Genomic DNA, 18,779 nt, shown 5'->3' with positions numbered 1-18,779 from the left:
ACTAGAACTCAGGATTAAGAAACTCACTCAAAACCGCTCAAGTACATGGAAACTGAACAACCTGCTCCTGAATGACTACTGGGTACATAACGAAATGAAGGCAGAAATAAAGATGTTCTTTGAAACCAACGAGAACAAAGACACAACATACCAGAATCTCTAGGACACATTCAAAGCAGTGTGTAGAGGGAAATTTATAGCACTAAATGCCCACAAGAGAAAGCAGGAAAGATCCAAAATTAACACCCTAACATCACAATGAAAAGAACTAGAGAAGCAAGAGCAAACACATTCAAAAGCTAGCAGAAGGCAAGAAATAACTAAAATCAGAGCAGAATTGAAGGAAATAGAGACACAAAAAACCCTTCAAAAAATTAATGAATCCAGGAGCTGGTTTTTTGAAAGGATCAACAAAATTGATAGACCGCTAGCAAGACTAATAAAGAAGAAAAGAGAGAAGAATCAAATAGACGCAATAAAAAATGGTAAAGGGGATATCACCACCGATCCCACAGAAATACAAACTACCATCAGAGAATACTACAAACACCTCTACGCAAATAAACTAGAAAATCTAGAAGAAATGGGTGAATTCCTTGACACATACACCCTCCCAAGACTAAACCAGGAAGAAGTTGAATCTCTGAATAGACCAATAACAGGCTCTGAAATTGTGGCAATAATCAATAGCTTACCAACCAAAAAGAGTCCAGGACCAGATGGATTCACAGCCGAATTCTACCAGAGGTACAAGGAGGAACTGGTACCATTCCTTCTGAAACTATTCCAATCAATAGAAAAAGAGGGAATCCTCCCTAACTCATTTTATGAGGCCAGCATCATCCTGATACCAAAGCCTGGCAGAGACACAACCAAAAAAGAGAATTTTAGACCAATATCCTTGATGAACATTGATGCAAAAATCCTCAATAAAATAGTGGCAAACCAAATCCAGCAGCACATCAAAAAGCTTATCCACCATGATCAAGTGGGCTTCATCCCTGGGATGTAAGTCTGGTTCAATATATGCAAATCAATAAATGTAATCCAGCATATAAACAGAACCAAAGACAAAAACCACGTGATTATCTCAATAGATGCAGAAAAGGCCTTTGACAAAATTTAACAACCCTTCATGCTAAAAACTCTCAATAAATTAGGTATTGATGGGACGTATCTCAAAATAATAAGAGCTATCTATGACAAACCCACAGCCAATATCATACTGAATGGGCGAAAACTGGAAGCATTCCCTTTGAAAACTGGCACAAGACAGGGATGCCGTCTCTCACCACTCCTATTCAACATAGTGTTGGAAGTTCTGGCCAGGGCAATTAGGCAGGAGAAGGAAATAAAGGGTATTCAATTAGGAAAAGAGGAAGTCGAATTGTCCCTGTTTGCAGATGACATGATTGTATATCTAGAAAACCCCATTGTCTCAGCCCAAAATCTCCTGAAGCTGATAAGCAACTTCAGCAAAGTCTCAGGATACAAAATCAATGTACAAAAATCACAAGCATTCTTATACACCAATAACAGACAGAGAGCCAAATCATGAGTGAACTCCCATTCACAATTGCTTCAAAGAGAATAAAATACCTAGGAATCCAGCTTACAAGGGACGTGAAGGACCTCTTCAAGGAGAACTACAAACCACTGCTCAATGAAATAAAAGAGCATACAAACAAATGGAAGAACATTCCATGCTCATGGGTAGGAAGAATCAATATCGTGAAAATGGCCATACTGCCCAAGGTAATTTATAGATTCAATGCCATCCCCATCAAGCTACCAATGACTTTCTTCACATAATTGGAAAAAACTACTTTAAAGTTCAGATGGAACCAAAAAAAGAGCCCGCATCGCCAAGTCAATCCTAAGCCAAAAGAACAAAGCTGGAGGCATCACGCTACCTGACTTCAAACTATACTGCAAGGCTACAGTAACCAAAACAGCATGGTACTGGTACCAAAGCAGAGATATAGATCAATGGAACAGAACAGAGCCCTCAGAAATAACGCCGCATATCTACAACTATCTGATCTTTGACAAACCTGAGAAAAACAAGCAGTGGGGAAAGGATTCCCTATTTAATAAATGGTGCTGGGAAAACTGGCTAGCCATATGTAGAAAGCTGAAACTGGATCCCTTCCTTACACCTTTCACAAAAATTAATTCAAGATGGATTAAAGACTTAAACGTTAGAGCTGAAACCATAAAAACCCTAGAAGAAAACCTAGGCTAATATTACCATTCAGGACTTAGGCATGGGCAAGGACTTCATGTCTAAAACACCAAAAGCAATGGCAACAAAAGCCAAAATTGACAGATGGGATCTAATTAAACTAAAGAGCTTCTGCACAGCAAAAGAAATTACCATGAGAGTAAACAGGCAACCTACAAAATGGGAGAAAATTTTCACAACCTACTCATCTGACAAAGGGCTAATATCCAGGATCTACAATGAACTCAAACAAATTTACAAGAAAAAAACAACCCCATCAAAAAGTGGGCAAAGGACATGAACAGACACTTCTCAAAGAAGACATTTATGCAGCCAAAAACACATGAAAAAATGCTCACCATCACTGGCCATCAGAGAAATGCAAATCAAAACCACAACGAGATACCATCTCACACCAGTTAGAATGGCAATCATTAAAAAGTCAGGAAACAACAGGTGCTGGAGAGGATGTGGAGAAATAGGAACACTTTTACACTGTTGGTGGGACTGTAAACTAGTTCAACCATTGTGGAAGTCAGTGTGGCTATTCCTCAGAGATCTAGAACTATAAATACCATTTGACCCAGCCATCCCATTACTGGGTATATACCCAAAGGATTATAAATCATGCTGCTATAAAGACACATGCACACGCATGTTTATTGTGGCACTATTCACAATAGCAAAGACTTGGAACCAACCCAAATGTCCAACAATGATAGACTGGATTGAGAAAATGTGGCACATATACACCATGGAATACTATGCAGCTGTAAAAAATGATGAGTTCACGTCCTTTGTAGGGACATGGATGAAACTGGAAACCATCATTCTCAGCAAACTATAGCAAGGACAAAAAACCAAACACCGCGTGTTCTCACTCATAGGTGGGAATTGAACAATGAGAACACATGGACACAGGAAGGGGAACATCACACACCAGGGACTGTTGTGGAGTCGGGGGAGTGGGGAGGGATAGCATTAGGAGATATACCTAATGCTAAATGACGAGTTAATGGGTGCAGCACACCAGCATGGCACATGTATACTTATGTAACTAACCTGCACATTGTGCACATGTACCGCAAAACTTAAAGTATAATAATAATAAAGTAAAATAAAATAAAATAAAAACATGATGCTAAGTAGAAAAAAAGTCACAATACACCACATATTACATAATTCCATTTGTCTGAAATGTCCAGAATAGGCAAATCCATAGTGATAGAAAGTATCTGTAGGTGGTTACCTAGTCTGGAGGTGGGGAGGAGCAGGGAGGAATGGAGGTACACTGAGTAGGATTTGGTGGGGAGAGGCTGGGGGAAATAGGGAATGATTGCTAATGGAAAGGGGGTTTCTTTTTAAAATGATAAACGTTTTCTAAAATGGATTGTGGTGATAGTTGTGCAAGTCTGAACGTACTAAAAGCTAATTTATGCTAAAATTTAATTTGCACATTTTAAATGGTAAATTTTATGGTATGTGAATTGCATTTCAATAAAGTTGTTATGTATTTTTTTAAAAGCGCACTCCTTAAAAAATCTAATGGTTAGCATTAAAAAAGAGAATGTTTACTGGTCCCTTCTTACACCTGCAAGTTGCAGGTACGATGAGACTCCTAGGTCAGTAGTTCTCAAACTTGAGCATGTGTCAGAATCACCTGGAGTGCTTAGTAAAACATAAATGCTGGCCCCGCCCCAGAGTTTCTGATTCAGCAGGTCTGGGGTGGGGCCCAGGAATGTGCATTTCTAACACACTTTGAGAAACCACTATTTTATCACATTAGGATTGCATTTAACTTCTTTAGAAAGCCAAATTTTTGTAACTTCCTGGGTAAAACAGTTCAGTATCTGGCCCAGGTTTTGATTGAGCTCAAACTTGCTCATTTAAAAATATCTTTATCCATTCATGGTCATTGGTTTTCTGAAGGTGCCAAAAAGGAAGGAGCTGCTGGATTCTTTAAAGGAATTGGAAAAGGGCTTGTGGGTGCTGTGGCTCGTCCAACTGGTGGAATCGTAGATATGGCCAGTAGTACCTTCCAAGGCATTCAGAGGTAATTGAGTACATACTATGTGCAAGGTGTGTGTCTGTGTGCTAATTATTACAAGGAATACATAAATAGATTATTTGCCTGCTCCTAAGGATCTTAACGTCTAATTGAAAGCTGTGGTAGCTTTAAAACATAGAGTGCCTCCAGAAAGGAATAAGAAAAGACATATTTTACGAACATGGTGAAACCCCGTCTCTACTAAAAATACAAAAATTAGTCAGGCGTGGTGGCGGGCACCTGTATTCCTAGCTACTTGGGAAGCTGAGGCATGAGAACCGCGTAAACCTAGGAGGCGGAGGTTGCAGTGAGCTGACATTGTGCCACTGCACTCCAGCCTGGGCAACAGAGGGAGACTTTGTCTCAAAAAAAAAAGAAAAGAAAAGACATATTTTATGGCTGAATTTCTCTTTTATTCAACAAATGTTTATTACCTACCATGTGTCAAGCCCTGTGCTAGACACCAAGGATACAAAGAGTAGATGAGCTAGGCCCTGCTTTTATTGGGGGACTTGGAGTCAGACAGATTTGGTTTTAATACTTTTGCATTATTTGGGGAAAGCTATTTAAAATTACTGATTTTTTTTTGAGAAATATTTGTGTATTTAATCAACACACACATTATTTTGAAAGACTCTCACGTATTTTCTTACACTTACTCTGATGCCTTATTCAGGGCAGCAGAATCAACTGAGGAGGTATCTAGCCTCCGTCCCCCTCGCCTGATCCATGAAGATGGCATCATTCGTCCTTATGACAGACAGGAATCTGAGGGCTCTGACTTACTTGAGGTAAATTTTGTTCTTCATGGTCACGAGTGAAATGGAATTTTAATGATTTCTAGGCCCAGGATTTCATAGGTGGTTCTTAAAGTTCCTGATTCTTGAACTTCTTTTAAGTATTTTACATAGTTTCTAGAGTAGAGGTTCATTATTTGTTTTTCATTTTAGCATGTGTTAAATGGAAATTACAGATGATTTTTTTTCTACATAGGAGCAAAGCTTTTTTTGTGTGCAGAAAAGATAATGTTAAGTCATAGGCTATATCACTATTTCTGTGATAGCTCATTTAGTTAACATTGTTAATTTTGTTTTCCTGCTTTGTAGCTAATTATTGGAACTTCATTGCTTCCATTTCTCCCAACCAAATTAATTTATTTGCACTACTTTGTAAATCTGGATTTATTTCAGTAACTAGAACTAGATGAGAGAATAAAAGATTATATATAATTATGATCTTGTTAAACCTTAAAGAAAATTTAAGAGCTTTTTGGCTTTTATTTTAGTTTTAACTTGATTATATTTTGATAATATATACATATATAAACTGCTATTCTCCCATGACAGGCTTTCCCCCAAAAGAAATGTATTAATATTTTTCTACCTTGACTTTAAAATAAAATGCCACTTAATTGTTCTTCCTTTGGTTTTTATTGTGTATGATTACATTTTATCTATCTTTCTGCATGCTTCTAACTTTATTTTCTTTGTTTTTCTGCCTGCACAGCAAGAACTGGAAATACAGGAATAAATGTTTCCTAAACTACTACTTGATTTCATCCTTAAAAATCAAAACAAACTGTGATGACTGTGTGTGAATTCCATTGTCAATTTTAATGAAATTTTCTTTAAAACTCTCAACTCCATCTGAACTTTTCATAGTATGGGCTTGACTACAAATAAAAACTTGTGGTATTCCTGGTAATACTGTCCAGAAATAAGAGATTAGTATAAAATATTAAAGGATGCAGAGAATCAACTCTCTTCTCCGTTTAATAGATGAAAGACTTTATTGAGCTCAGAAGCAGATGTTGTTACTATCATTTCGAAAATTTTATCTTATGGTGTTCATGTGCATTTCGGGTAAAATTGAAAAACAGGACAATTATTATGTCCAATTAATATGTTTATGTTTGTGAGTCTTGAGCATGGAATTACATAGCTTTCTGTTTCACAGATGGCTCTAAATTTGCTTAAGTTACGGGACTATTAACTGGAGCATCTGCTTTAAAAATTGAATTGTCAGTTGCTCTGAGCCTGCCCTTAGACCTCAAGTAATACTTGGCACATGAATTTTGAGGATATGTTTCCTCTTCCCTCTTTTTCCTATTTAACCCCTTGGTACTGTTGCTAAATAAATGATAGTCATTTTATAATTATGTTATATACATTTTCAGCCTTTAGCATTTCTGCTTTTCAAAAATTGAATCTCCTTGTTGGTTATGCTTATTTCATAATTATTAGTTTTAATTAATGTAGATAGAAGTTGAACATGTAATTAGGCAAATTGCTATGTGGCACTTGAATACGTAGATTTCTTTATTTTCAAAAACCAACCTTTTGCTTTTAAATCCTTAGAGAGGGTTTATTATCTTAGAGAAAAAATAATTATAATCATTATTTTTGAAATTAGTATCCTCTTAGTTCTCAACATAAGTTATGTTGCAATTTCTTTTTTTTTTATAATAAATGATGGAAATGTTTAATTTAACAATGTCTTATCTAGCAACTTTCATGCTTCTCCTCAGAAATGAAGCCAAAATATAAACTTAGATTTAATGTGTTGTATATTTGAAGAGAATGAAACTATTAACATATAATTGTTCAGTTGGATTATGTATTTTAAGGATTGCAGTTATCAAAATAGTAAATTGAATGTTTTATGTTTAAGCATTTTAAAGAAGAAAGACTGACATCCAAAAACCAGCCTGTGCTAGATATACAAAGGAAATTACTTCTGTCCTTAAGGGACCAAGTATAACAAAACATGTAAATGTTAAAAGTAGCTGACAAACCTTTCTTGTGCCTAGATAATTTAGCAATGGCAAAAATGTCACCACATGCAGTTTTCTAGGAGAGTCAAGCACAAATAACTAATTTAAGATGCTGACTTAAATCATCTCCAATAGTTACCCTTCCTGAGATTCTAAAAGTAACAATTTTTAATTTTACTGGTTATATTGCTATTTTACTGAGACTTACTTTTGAGAACCCCTGTAACTTAAGATTTTTTCCTAATTGTTTTGTTTAGCTCTTTGTTATTAATTTTTTCCTTGTGATATCTTTTTATAACTCTCTCAAAAAGCACAAAACTTCAAGAAACTTTTAATTATTTTGTCTGAACATATAATCTTGTCTGATTTCTTAGTTTTTATTAAGATATCAGACAACTTTTAAAACTTTAGTGCATTATTATAATTACTGGAAGAAAAAGAATGATTATACACTTATGAGAGGACTTGATAGTTTTTGTCGTGGATGTCAAGTGTGGGCATGGATAATTGAAATATTTAGGCTATTTCATTCTTTGCCCATCTTGCTGTGATCAGTTAGTTGGGTAAAAATATTTATTGATTATTTAGACTGTACTGGATATACAGAGGAAGCCTTCTGTCCTTAAGGGACCAAGTATAACAAAACATGGAAATATTAAAGAGCATTAGAGTATAAAAGTATATCTTTTTAGCCCTTTGTAATATGGCCAAATTCTAAATAATTTATTTGGGGATCTTTTGATCCTCGTTTTCCTTTTTCTCCTAAGTACTACTTTGTATTCTTTAATACGCAGCTTTGAGAGTTACTGAATCATATATTATATTTTCATGAGATGTACTATTCTACTTATCCCCTAATCTTCATATATATATACACACACACATATACACACACATACATACACACATACATATATACACACATACATATATGTACACATACAGATATACATACATATACACATATATACACACACACATACACATACATATACACACATATACACATATGTATAACACATATACACACATACAAATATACACATATATACACATACATATATACACACATACAAATATACCCATATATACACATACATATATACACACACACATACACATATATATACACACACATATATACACAAACATACACATATTTACACATACATATATACATGCATTATGTATGTATAGTCATTTAATACTCATTTTGGTTCACATACTTAATGATCAACATTTAAAACAGCATTTCTTGCTTTTTAGTTTTAGTTATATTTTTCCATGTTCTTAGAAATGCCTCATTAACATTTTTAATTCTTGTATTACCATCTATTGAGGTGACATTACATTGTGTTTTTAACTCTTCTTAATTCATGACATTAAATTTGTTTATTATTCTACTAACAGTAATAATGCTGTAATAAACATCATTATAGATTTTGCTTTTTTATATCTTGTTTGCTTTTTCATATTTCCTTAGAATTTACTTGAAAAAATTGAATTACTGGGTAAAGGGCTTTTGCAAAGTATTGTTAAATTCCTCAAGTTGCATTTTTGGGAAGGGGACGTGAATATTTTATCAACTAATTTGGTCTCCCTGCTGTCATTAGTGACTGAATATCTTAATCTGAATCTCAGAGTGTAGTGGGTTTTTAGTAGTGCTGAAAACAAGTTTTCTAAAGTGTATTATGGTGATAAATTGTATTTTAAAAACTGTCAGTGGCTTGAAGCACAATAGCCTAATAACTAACGAAAATGCATAGAAGATAGAAAGTGGGTAGTATGTCTTGTACTTGCATTTCAGATCTAAATATTTTAACATATTTAAATTTCAAGCTGAAGATAAATGCATTACATTATTAAATTCATTTCCCATTTTCTCTTTGAAGAAATTAAGGCATAAGTGTTAAAAGATTTTAACTAATTCGCACAAGTTAATTGTGAAACAAGTAGCTATTGCTGTGAAATCTGCACTCCTCTCTGAGACTCATTCTGAAGATGAGATCCCAGTTCTTTGTGGATACCTCTTCCTTATTCATGGCTTTTTGCAATTGTCAAGGAATGACTAGGTACCAAGCAACTTTAAAAAATGTATATTTAAGCATTGAAATAGTATCAAGTGTGACTTCTCTGCTTGTGGTTATATTGATTATATTATCCTTTTAATAATATTGGCATTATATTCTTGGTCATAAAATGTCAAGGTCTTATTCAATATATTTATGTTCTGTATTTTCATATATATTATCTGTTTTCAACCATGCATTATATATAATGTCAGTAATAGTATTTCATTAGCATTCATTATTAAAAACCTCTTGTTTTTAATATTTGACTAATTCAAGTCACAATACTTTTCAGATAGCTGAAAAGGAAAATAAATGTGTTTTAATTTGCTACTACTTATACTTGAATTACCTTATGCTCATATTTGTTTTTAGAAATAAATTGTGCCAGCTATTTTGAAATCTTAGAAATTGTTTGTTCATATTAATATTGTCATATTTTCTTTTCTATAAGAAATATAATTTGATATATAAATATACTTCCCCACGCATGTTTAATGTATAAGATCAAGTGTTCGAAGCATTAAACATTAATTATCTTGGAATTTTATTATGTGTATAATATCTATTAATACCTCTATGTAAACCAGTGGTTCTTTATCTTTGAGATCACAGACCCCCCTCTGTGATAAAAAAAAAAACCGACAAAAAATATTAACTGCTCTGAAAAAAGTTTTAGAACTACGTTTTCAAAATTTTCTATTTTATGTTAGGTAGTTCAGAGACCCACCCCAAAGTCCTACCAGTGACCCCTTTTTCAAATCCCCTGTAATGTTAATGTAGTTTTTTTATATTAGCATATGTTTCTTAATTAAAATGTGTGATAATTGCTGGTAGATATTTTAATATTTCTAAGTTACTACAGAACAAAATGTATTTTACCAGAAGACCACTTGGTAAGCATTTATTACATGTTTTTCTTTTAAGGCAACAGTGGAAGTTAACTTACAAACATGCTGTGAATATTTTTCTAGCTTCATGTACCAATATGTAGAATTGTGCTTTTATTTCTAATTAATTTTTTCCTAACACTATTATTATAATTAGCTAATATACAGTATTGTAAATACTACTTAAATGCATATACTTCCCAAATCTAGAGCCTGGTTTCCTTTTCAGAATCGTATCAAAAAGTTGGAAGGAGAGACTTACCGATACCACTGTGCTATTCCTGGAAGCAAGAAGACAATCCTTATGGTTACAAATAGGTACTGACTTGAAGTGACGTTTTTCCGAATAGTACTTAGTTGCATAGGTCACAAGAATTTTGAAGGCTAAAATGGCAGAAGAGTTGGAGAATTGTACTTAAAATTCTCCAGAGCGAATGGCAAAATGTTCATTTTCATAGAATCACAACAATACAGATCTAAATAGGTCCTTTGAGATTTTCTTTTCCAACCTCCTCATCTGAAAGATGCTGAAACTGAGACTCATTGTGGCTTAGGGACTTATCCAAGTTACACAACTACTGAGAGAATGTAGAATAGGCTTTATACCTGTAATAGTGATACCCTTATTCATGAATTACAAGTCCAGTTATGGAGGATTAATTCATGAATCACTTTTCTTAATAAGTTTTATTTTGAGTGATTAGCATACCCCTTTTAAAGGGTGGCATTACTTCTATATGTTTATCTCAGCTTTTCCTAAGCATTTGGTTGTGGTAGATTTTTCCAAATACAAGAACTTATACTAAACTACCAAGCTTATTTTCCTGGGATCTATCCTAGATAATAAACTTATCCCAAAATGACAATTATATATTAATAATTTTCAGAACTTTCTTAGTGTTTAGCTTTATAAGAGTAAGGCAAAGTTCTTACAGTGGCAGAATCTGCATTAGATTCCCCATGACCGCATTTAAATTTATTCGAATGGGAAGAAAGGAAAGCTGAATGACAGGATAAGAGAGGTTAACCAGTCATGAAAGAATCCTCATGTGAGAGAGGATTCTCCAGTCACATGATTTGCTCATTAGTTAAGAGTTAAAAATATTCACAAAACAATCTAAAAAGCAGATTTTATGACTTTGACAAGTAATCACTTATTTTTGTGTCCATAATTTTATATTGTCTTCAATATATTAAGCCAAAAACAATGTTTATTTGTCTTAGATATTGTACTTAGCTGTTGCAATGTGTTAATTCATTTTAAAATTGTATCACTTTTATATAATTCAGTACTAGGCAATGAGAATCAATTTGGGGTTTTTTTGGTAATACTTATCGGTAATACTTAGTACTTATTTGATTTAAGCCATTCTATGGGAATATTACTATATACATTATATATTTGGTTTCTCTTCAAGTACATTGAAAAATCATCATCATTTAAAATCTAGTCACTGATGGAGTTGTTTAGGAGGTAATTAGTAAAATATACCTGACCAGTAAATACTATGACTTGGTTTCCTTGCTAACCTTACTTAGTAGACTCCTTTTCTTTTCTCCTTTCCTTTCCTTTTCCCTTTCCTTTTCCTTTTCCTTTCCTTTTTCCCTTCTCTTCTCACTCTTCTTTTCTTTTCTTTCTTTTTTTTTTGAGACAGGGTTTCACTCTGTCACCCAGGCTGGAGTCCAGTGGTGTGATCTCAGCTCACTGTAACCCTCTGCTTCCTGGGTTCAAATGATTCTCGTGCCTCAGCCTCCCCAGTAGCTGGGATTGCAGGCATGCACCACCATGCCCAGCTAAATTTTTGTATTTTTATTAGAGACGGGGTTTGTTATGTTGGCCAGGCTAGTCTTGAACTCCTGGCCTCAAGTGATCCGCCCACCTTGGCCTCCCAAAGTGCCAGGATTACAGGCATGAGCCACAGCACCTGGCCTTAGTAGACTCTTTCTAACAAGAATTTATTTGATTAAGGTAGTTATCATTATGGTAATCAGACCTTTAATGATTACATTAAAATAGTAGCATTTCTTCCAAATTCAGTATTCTTAAAAGTAACATTTTCTTTTTTAAAGAAATGGGGTCTTTCACTATATTGGCCAGGCTGGACTCAAACTCCTGGACTCAAGTGATCCTCCAGCCTCAGCCTGGACTATAGGTATACATGCACCACCACATCCAAAATAATTTTTATTGCTAAAGTTATGGCTATTCATTGTAGATAACATAGATCAGGAGTCAACAAACTTTCTTTAAAGGGACGGATCGTAAAATTCAGACTTTAAGGGCCATACTGTGTTTCTCAACCTTTTATTTTTGCCCTTATAGTAAGAAAGCAGCTGTGAACAGTATGTACAGGAATGACATAGCTGTGTTCCAGTAAAATTTTATATATTAAAACAGGTCTTGGGCTGGATTTGGCTTGAAGGGTACAGTTTGGCCACCCCAGTATTGAAAATAAGGAGATGAAAATGGGCTGGGCATGGTGGCTCAAGCCTGTAATCCCAGCACTTTTGAGAGGCTGAGGCGGGCGGATCACTTGAGGTTGGGAGTTCGAGACCAGCCTGGCCAACATGGTGAAACCTCATCTCTATTAAAAATGCAAAAAATTAGCTGGACTTTGTGGCGCATGCCTGTAATCCCAGCTATTTGGGAGGCTGAAGCAGGAGAATCACTTAAACCTGGGAGGCAAAGGTTGCAGTGAGCCAAGATTGTGCCACTGCACTCCAGCCTAGGCAACAGAGCAAGACTCTCTCTCAAAAAAAAAAAACAAAACAAAATGAAAATAACTAACCATACATGCGTTCTAGTTTGCCTAGGACATAGTAGATTTGCTTGCACGTTTTGTCCCTATGTAATTATCAATAGCTATCCCTTTCATTCTTAAAAACATCCTGGTTTGAATAACAGATTATATGATCACCCCTAAAAATATCCTTTACCAGCAATCTCAGCACCCAAAGATAACCACGTTAGCTGGCACATTTTACAAAAACTATTTACAAAAAAATGCATTATTACATTTTAGTCTTGTCAGTTTTTCATGTAACAATATACTGTGATCATCTTCCCAAAGCATTAAATATTCTTTGACAACATGATTTTTAATGACTACATAATTTTGTATTTGCGGATATGCTATAATTTATTCAAATACTCCCTATTGGACATTTTTTCCCTAATATCTTATTGTTATTTATTTGTAACCAAATCTTTTTCTATTATTTTATTAGAATAAAATTTTAAAAGGGGGATTCTAATTTAAAAGTTGTGAAGATTTTTGAGGTCCTTTCTGTATATCGCCAAGTCATTTTTCAGAAAGGTTGTATCAATTTTTTACATACCACTCAACAATATATGAAAGTGTTATTTCTCCTGTGTTTTGCTGAGACTAGGTTTTATCACTTAAACTTTTATTTTTTGCTAGCTTGATGGGTAGAAAATAATTTTTTGTTTTAAATAGCATTTCTTTGATTACTGTTGAGCCTGTACCTTTTAATATATCATCATCTATTTATATTTGCTACTTTGCGAATTACTTGTTCATATTCTTTGCTCATTTTTCATTGGTATGTTAGTCTTTTTCTTACTGAATTTAAAGAGCATTTTGCAAATTAATGATATTAGCCCTTTTTGTCAAATGTATTATTGACATGTTAGTGATTGCTAATTGAGTTTCTCAGTATATAGCATTTTTTTTTATTTTGAAATTCAGCCAAAACTTAGTCCCCGAATTTTTTTTTCTTATGAGTTTTTAAAATCAAAACACAAGTTCTCATGACCTAAGTTTCTTAGGCTATAGCTTCACTAGTTGGTCCTAACTCTGCTGTACTTTATTTTAGTAATCTTTATTGAGAAATTGATTATTGAGCAGACTTTTAAAAAAAAGCCATCAACATATGACAAATACAGGGACACAGAGATGAAGTTACATCTCTGTTCCTTCCCTATTTTAATGGGCAGGGGGCTACAAATTATCAATAATATCACCGTGTGATAGGTGCTAAGAAAAGCGATGGACAGAGTCTCTGAGGACATAGGGAAAACTCTTGGTACAGTAAGATGGGGACCACAGTGTCGTGGGAAAAGTGTCAGGGAGGCTTTTATAGATGAGGGAGTGCTTGAGCTGAGTCTTGAATATGTAGCTCTTGCATAGGTAAACTAGAGGCAAGTGGAGGCATACAACAGTATGGCACTTTGACCAGTAAGATCAATGTGGAATGGCTGGATGGCAGGGTGTTAAGTGTTGGGAGATGAGTCATAGGTAGCAGCTCATAAGATTCTAAGGGTTTAGGTTTTATCATGAATGTGATGGAGAATCACTGGTTTTTGCTTAAGGTATAGTCTGCTATTTTATTTTTTTGAAACAGGTTCTCATTTTCATTGCCCAGTCTGGAGTGCAGTGGCTCAATCGTGATTCACTGCATTCTCGACTTCTCTGGCCTCAGGTGATTCTCCCACCTTGGCCTCTCGCGTACATGGTACCACAGGCATGCACCAGCTAATTTTTTGTATTTTTAGTAGAGACAGAGTCTCAGTATGTTGCCCAGGCTGGTTTTCAACTCTGGGCTCAAGCAGTCCTCCCACCTTGGCCTCCCAAAGTGCTGGGATTACAGGCATGAGCCATCACACCTGGCTGTCTGTTATTTTTTTATTTGATATCACTTGTAGCTTCTCACACAGAATAGTACACACATGAGTAATCTCTCTTTTTTTCTACCCCATGGAAGGTTTGTAAACAAGTAATATGATGAGGCTTGTAGTTTTAAAAGATCCTTGGCGGTTTGGATGTTATACTGGAAGAGAATCAGTCCAGAGGCAAGGAGACCAGTTAGAGACTGTATACGTTTTCTATTGCTGCACAACAAATTACCACAGAATCCACTTCAAAGCTCATTTGCTGTCATTGGCAGAATTCTAAGATCCCTGTTTCTTTGACCTCTGTCAGCCAGCGAGCTGCTCTTAGCTCCTAGAAGCTACCCTTATTCCATCCCAGCAAGGGTGCTTTGAATCTCTGACTTCTTGGTCTCTTAACCAGATTTAGAGTCCATGAACTTAGGTCAGGCCCACCTACATAAACTATTTTTGCTTAAAGTCACCTGTGCCTTATAATAAAACCTAATCTTGGAAGTGAAATCCGTTATATTCAAAGTCCAGGGGACTATACAGAGATATATACCAGGGTTGGGGAATCTTGGAGACTGTCTTAGAATTCTGTCCACCATAAAGACTGTGGCAGCTATCATGGTAGGAAGTGGGGAGCGCCTAAAGAATGAGGATTTGACTTATGAGACAAGGCTTGGTGACTGAGTGGATGTAGAGGAGAAGGGAATACATGATAGGGAGGGAGGGAGGGAGATAGATAGATAGATAGATAGATTAGATAGATAGATAGATAGATAGATAGATAGATAGATAGATAGATAGTTGGAGTTTGGATAAAAATCTCGAGGTGAGATCTTTCTGAGAGACCATTCTGAGAGAGTATGTGAGTAGAAGACCAAGATTTGAACCCTGGTAAACATGGTGCAAGAGGAAGAAAATGAAGGAGACATTCTAGGTGGAAGGAGAACAGTAGTAGTATTGGGATGGTAAAGAGAAGAGTTTAAAGATATTTGGAACAGTGAATTGTGTTTGGCACGAGGATTTGTAACAGCCATCCTTAGCTCTGTCAGCTGATTATCGACTGGGGCCAGGAGTGTGGGCAGTGGAGACTGTTTGGAAATGTATGGTGGTGTTGGAGATTGCCACAGTGATTGTAGGACACTACTGCCACTTACTAGGCTGGGGCTAGGGATGTTGAACTTTGTCCAGTGCACAAGACTATCCCATACAAGTCCAAAATTTAATAGCACCTCTGCTGAGAAACATAATGCCAGGGATCTATTTCAGTTCTCCACACTCCATTGGTCACCATGTTCATTCATGTCTACCTTCTAAACATCTCAAATCTAACCCTTTCTTCCCCCTTCTCAGAGCCACTGCCATACTTGAGGCTTTCATTGTCTCCTGATTGGACTATTTATATTGCCGTAACTTCCTACCTTGATTGTCTATTGCCACTCTCTTTACCACCTCCCTTCTGTTACCGTGAATCTAAACCACCAGAACTGTGAATCTAAAATGATAAACATTATCATGTCATTTCCTCTTCATTAAAAGTGAAACGACATTATCATGTCGTGAAACATTTTTTAAAAGGAAAACTAATAGCCCTTCAAGGTCTGGTGCTAAGCTCATTTTCTTGCCACTTCACCATGGTATCTATCTGGTATTCCAGCTGCAGACCTCCACATTCCTCAAATAAGTCTTTTTCCTTTTTTGTACTCCTTTATATGTCAGTGTGTTCCTCCTTTTGTCTGGACTGTCATTTCCCTTACCCACATAGAGAACTCCTTCCTTTCAAGAATCAACTCCTGCGTCACCTACTTTACCAATACGATCTGTTCCTCTCTCTCTCTTGCTCCAAAAAACTAATCTGCACACTCTGTTACAGCCCTTGTCTAATTGTGCTGTAGCATTTATTTACATGTTTGTTTCTCCTCTAGCCGGTGAGCACCTCTCAAGCAGAATTATCTTCCTTGTTTCTCTGGCACCCTAAATATTTGTTGAATTAATAGTCCTTCTCTTCTTTTGTAATTTTGCTTTCTGTATAGAAGCTTAATTTTAAGTATAGTTATATCAGTAATCAAAATGAATCACACACTGAGAAATCAATGTGGATGCCCTTTAAGGGTTCTGTTATTTTTTTTATTGCCATTGAATAAAATAAGATACTCTGTGATAAAGTGTATTAGCATTAAAGTGTTCAAATCTGATCTTTATTAGTAGGCCTCAAGTGAATCTTTGCTGACATTTAAGGTTTATGACATTTCCTTCACGTTTGTTCTTGACTGGAAGGCATAAATGGCTGACAGTAAAGAGCAATTAATAATTTTCCAAGTAAAACATTTTCAGGGACTTCTGCCTTTATTGCTCCCCAGATGAGAGTACAGCCTGTTTCTTATGTGTTCTAAAGATGATTTCCCTATCAGCTTTTTGGTCCGTTAACCAAAAAAAAAAAAAAAAAAAGAAAAGAAAAAAAAGTTACACTTTTCTGAATTCTGCAAGATTGACAGAAGGGGAATTTTTGAGTCTACTTTGTTACTTGGTAGGTGTCATATTTGCTCTTTATTTGACAGTTATCTAGACTTAAAAAAATGAAGCAGGTTTTTTTTTTAGTGCCAGTTTATATTGTTTACTAAGCAAGTGCTACCTCTGCCATCCAGCAGGGTGAAATATTGGCGAGAATAAACTGTCTTCATCATTTACTGTGTTTTTGTTTTCTTTTGCAAAATAGGCGAGTGTTGTGTATAAAGGAAGTTGAAATCCTGGGCCTTATGTGTGTAGACTGGCAATGTCCATTTGAAGATTTTGTATTTCCTCCTAGTGTCAGTGAAAATGTGCTAAAAATTTCAGTTAAGGTAAGAAAACATGTCACACCTTTAGAGCTAAGAATTCATTGCTTTTAGACTGTTTTGCAGTTAACTACACAAAATGTTTGAAGGATTAGTGTCGTTATTACTACTGTATGCTGAGATGTAAAGAAAGATGTAATCAATTTATTTGTATAACTGTACTTTATTTTCTGGCAGTCTTGATTGCATAGAGTGAAATATCAGTCTACCCACCCAAATAATTAAGATTCTGATATGCTGATATTTTCTTTTTGGTAGAATTAAGCATTAGTAAATAGGAGAGGTTTTTTTTTTTAACTTCATATGGACACACATGTTGCTATAATCTTAGACATTTCTGGAAAGATTCCCTCTTTTTAGGTTTTTGGAAGATTATTAAGTGATTTAATAAAAATAAATGTATCCAAAATTCCCATGTTTTATAATATTTGGCATTTATGGAATGCTAATACAATTTAAGTGTGTAATAATACTTTTATGTCTTTTCTGCCATCATTTTGTAAGGAAGCACTTTTAATTACATAGTAATTTGTAAAAGTGATACTCTGTCTTTTGCTTAGTTCTTAGACTCAAGTACTTTCTTTGAAATACGTTTGTTACATTATATATTATAAATTTATTTTCCTGCCTTTAAAAAACTATAAATTATTATTCTAAATATGGCAGTTTCTTTAGTGCATTTGTTTTCCCTAAACAATAATGTTATTTCTATTGGTGAAACTATCTGCAAAACGTTTACTGGGAAATTTAGTAGCTAGAAGAACATTGACTGTGAAATTTAATAGCTATAGATGTGAGTACTGTTACCCTTTAATTTATGTTTACTTATCTTTTCATGGAAATTTACAAATAAAGGAAACACCATGTTACCCTACCATTTTGTATTTCAGCATTACTGCATAGTAGAGTGTCAAAATTTAAGGAATGTTTTGGTGTATGAAATATAGTTTTCAAACTAGGAAAGACTGTGTCACTGTGCATATATTTTACAGTTTCCTCAGTTATCACTTCTCTTTCACATCAGTGGTGAGAATTGACTCAATGTATTTTACATTATACAGAAATTTTATGTATCAGCCAAAGAAATGAAGGAAGGGTTTTTTGATTTGTCAGATGTGATGAGTTACCAAGTGGTGTTTCTGTAGGCTATTTATCATAGCCTGCAGAAAGCCATTATTTTATACAGATAGATGTATGCTCATCCAATTTTATAAATTCTAACAACTCATATATGGAAATACCGTCCTTGTTCCAAGATGATTTATTTCATCTCTTACTTGAATATGTATATTTGGTTAGCCTACTTGTTATAAAATAGAGTTGA

At 34.9% G+C, this 18,779-nt stretch overlaps 1 protein-coding gene and 1 long non-coding RNA gene across 7 annotated transcripts in view; one reads left to right on the top strand and one right to left on the bottom strand.

Annotated features, from left to right (window-relative positions):
* Positions 1–18,779, bottom strand: part of LOC129050131 (uncharacterized) — a 49,644-nt gene that overhangs the window by 10,551 nt on the left and 20,314 nt on the right. The gene's annotated exons all lie outside the window — the stretch shown is intronic.
* Positions 1–18,779, top strand: part of VPS13C (vacuolar protein sorting 13 homolog C) — a 199,812-nt gene that overhangs the window by 178,403 nt on the left and 2,630 nt on the right. For 4 of the 6 annotated variants that reach the window (XM_002825516.4, XM_054531580.2, XM_054531581.2 and 1 more), the window contains 4 exons: positions 4,154–4,277; positions 4,948–5,062; positions 10,233–10,321; positions 17,338–17,461. In XM_002825516.4, the coding sequence (XP_002825562.2) occupies positions 4,154–4,277; positions 4,948–5,062; positions 10,233–10,321; positions 17,338–17,461 (452 nt within the window). Of the gene's footprint in view, positions 1–4,153; positions 4,278–4,947; positions 5,063–5,777; positions 6,441–10,232; positions 10,322–17,337; positions 17,462–18,779 lie in introns of those variants that run through there. The other 2 variants (XM_063716171.1, XM_063716170.1) reach the window with 1 other exon arrangement.

Source organism: Pongo abelii, chromosome 16 (genome assembly GCF_028885655.2).
Source record: "Pongo abelii isolate AG06213 chromosome 16, NHGRI_mPonAbe1-v2.0_pri, whole genome shotgun sequence".
Classification (NCBI taxonomy): Eukaryota; Metazoa; Chordata; class Mammalia; order Primates; family Hominidae; genus Pongo; species Pongo abelii.
This window is presented reverse-complemented; position numbering and strand designations above follow the sequence as displayed.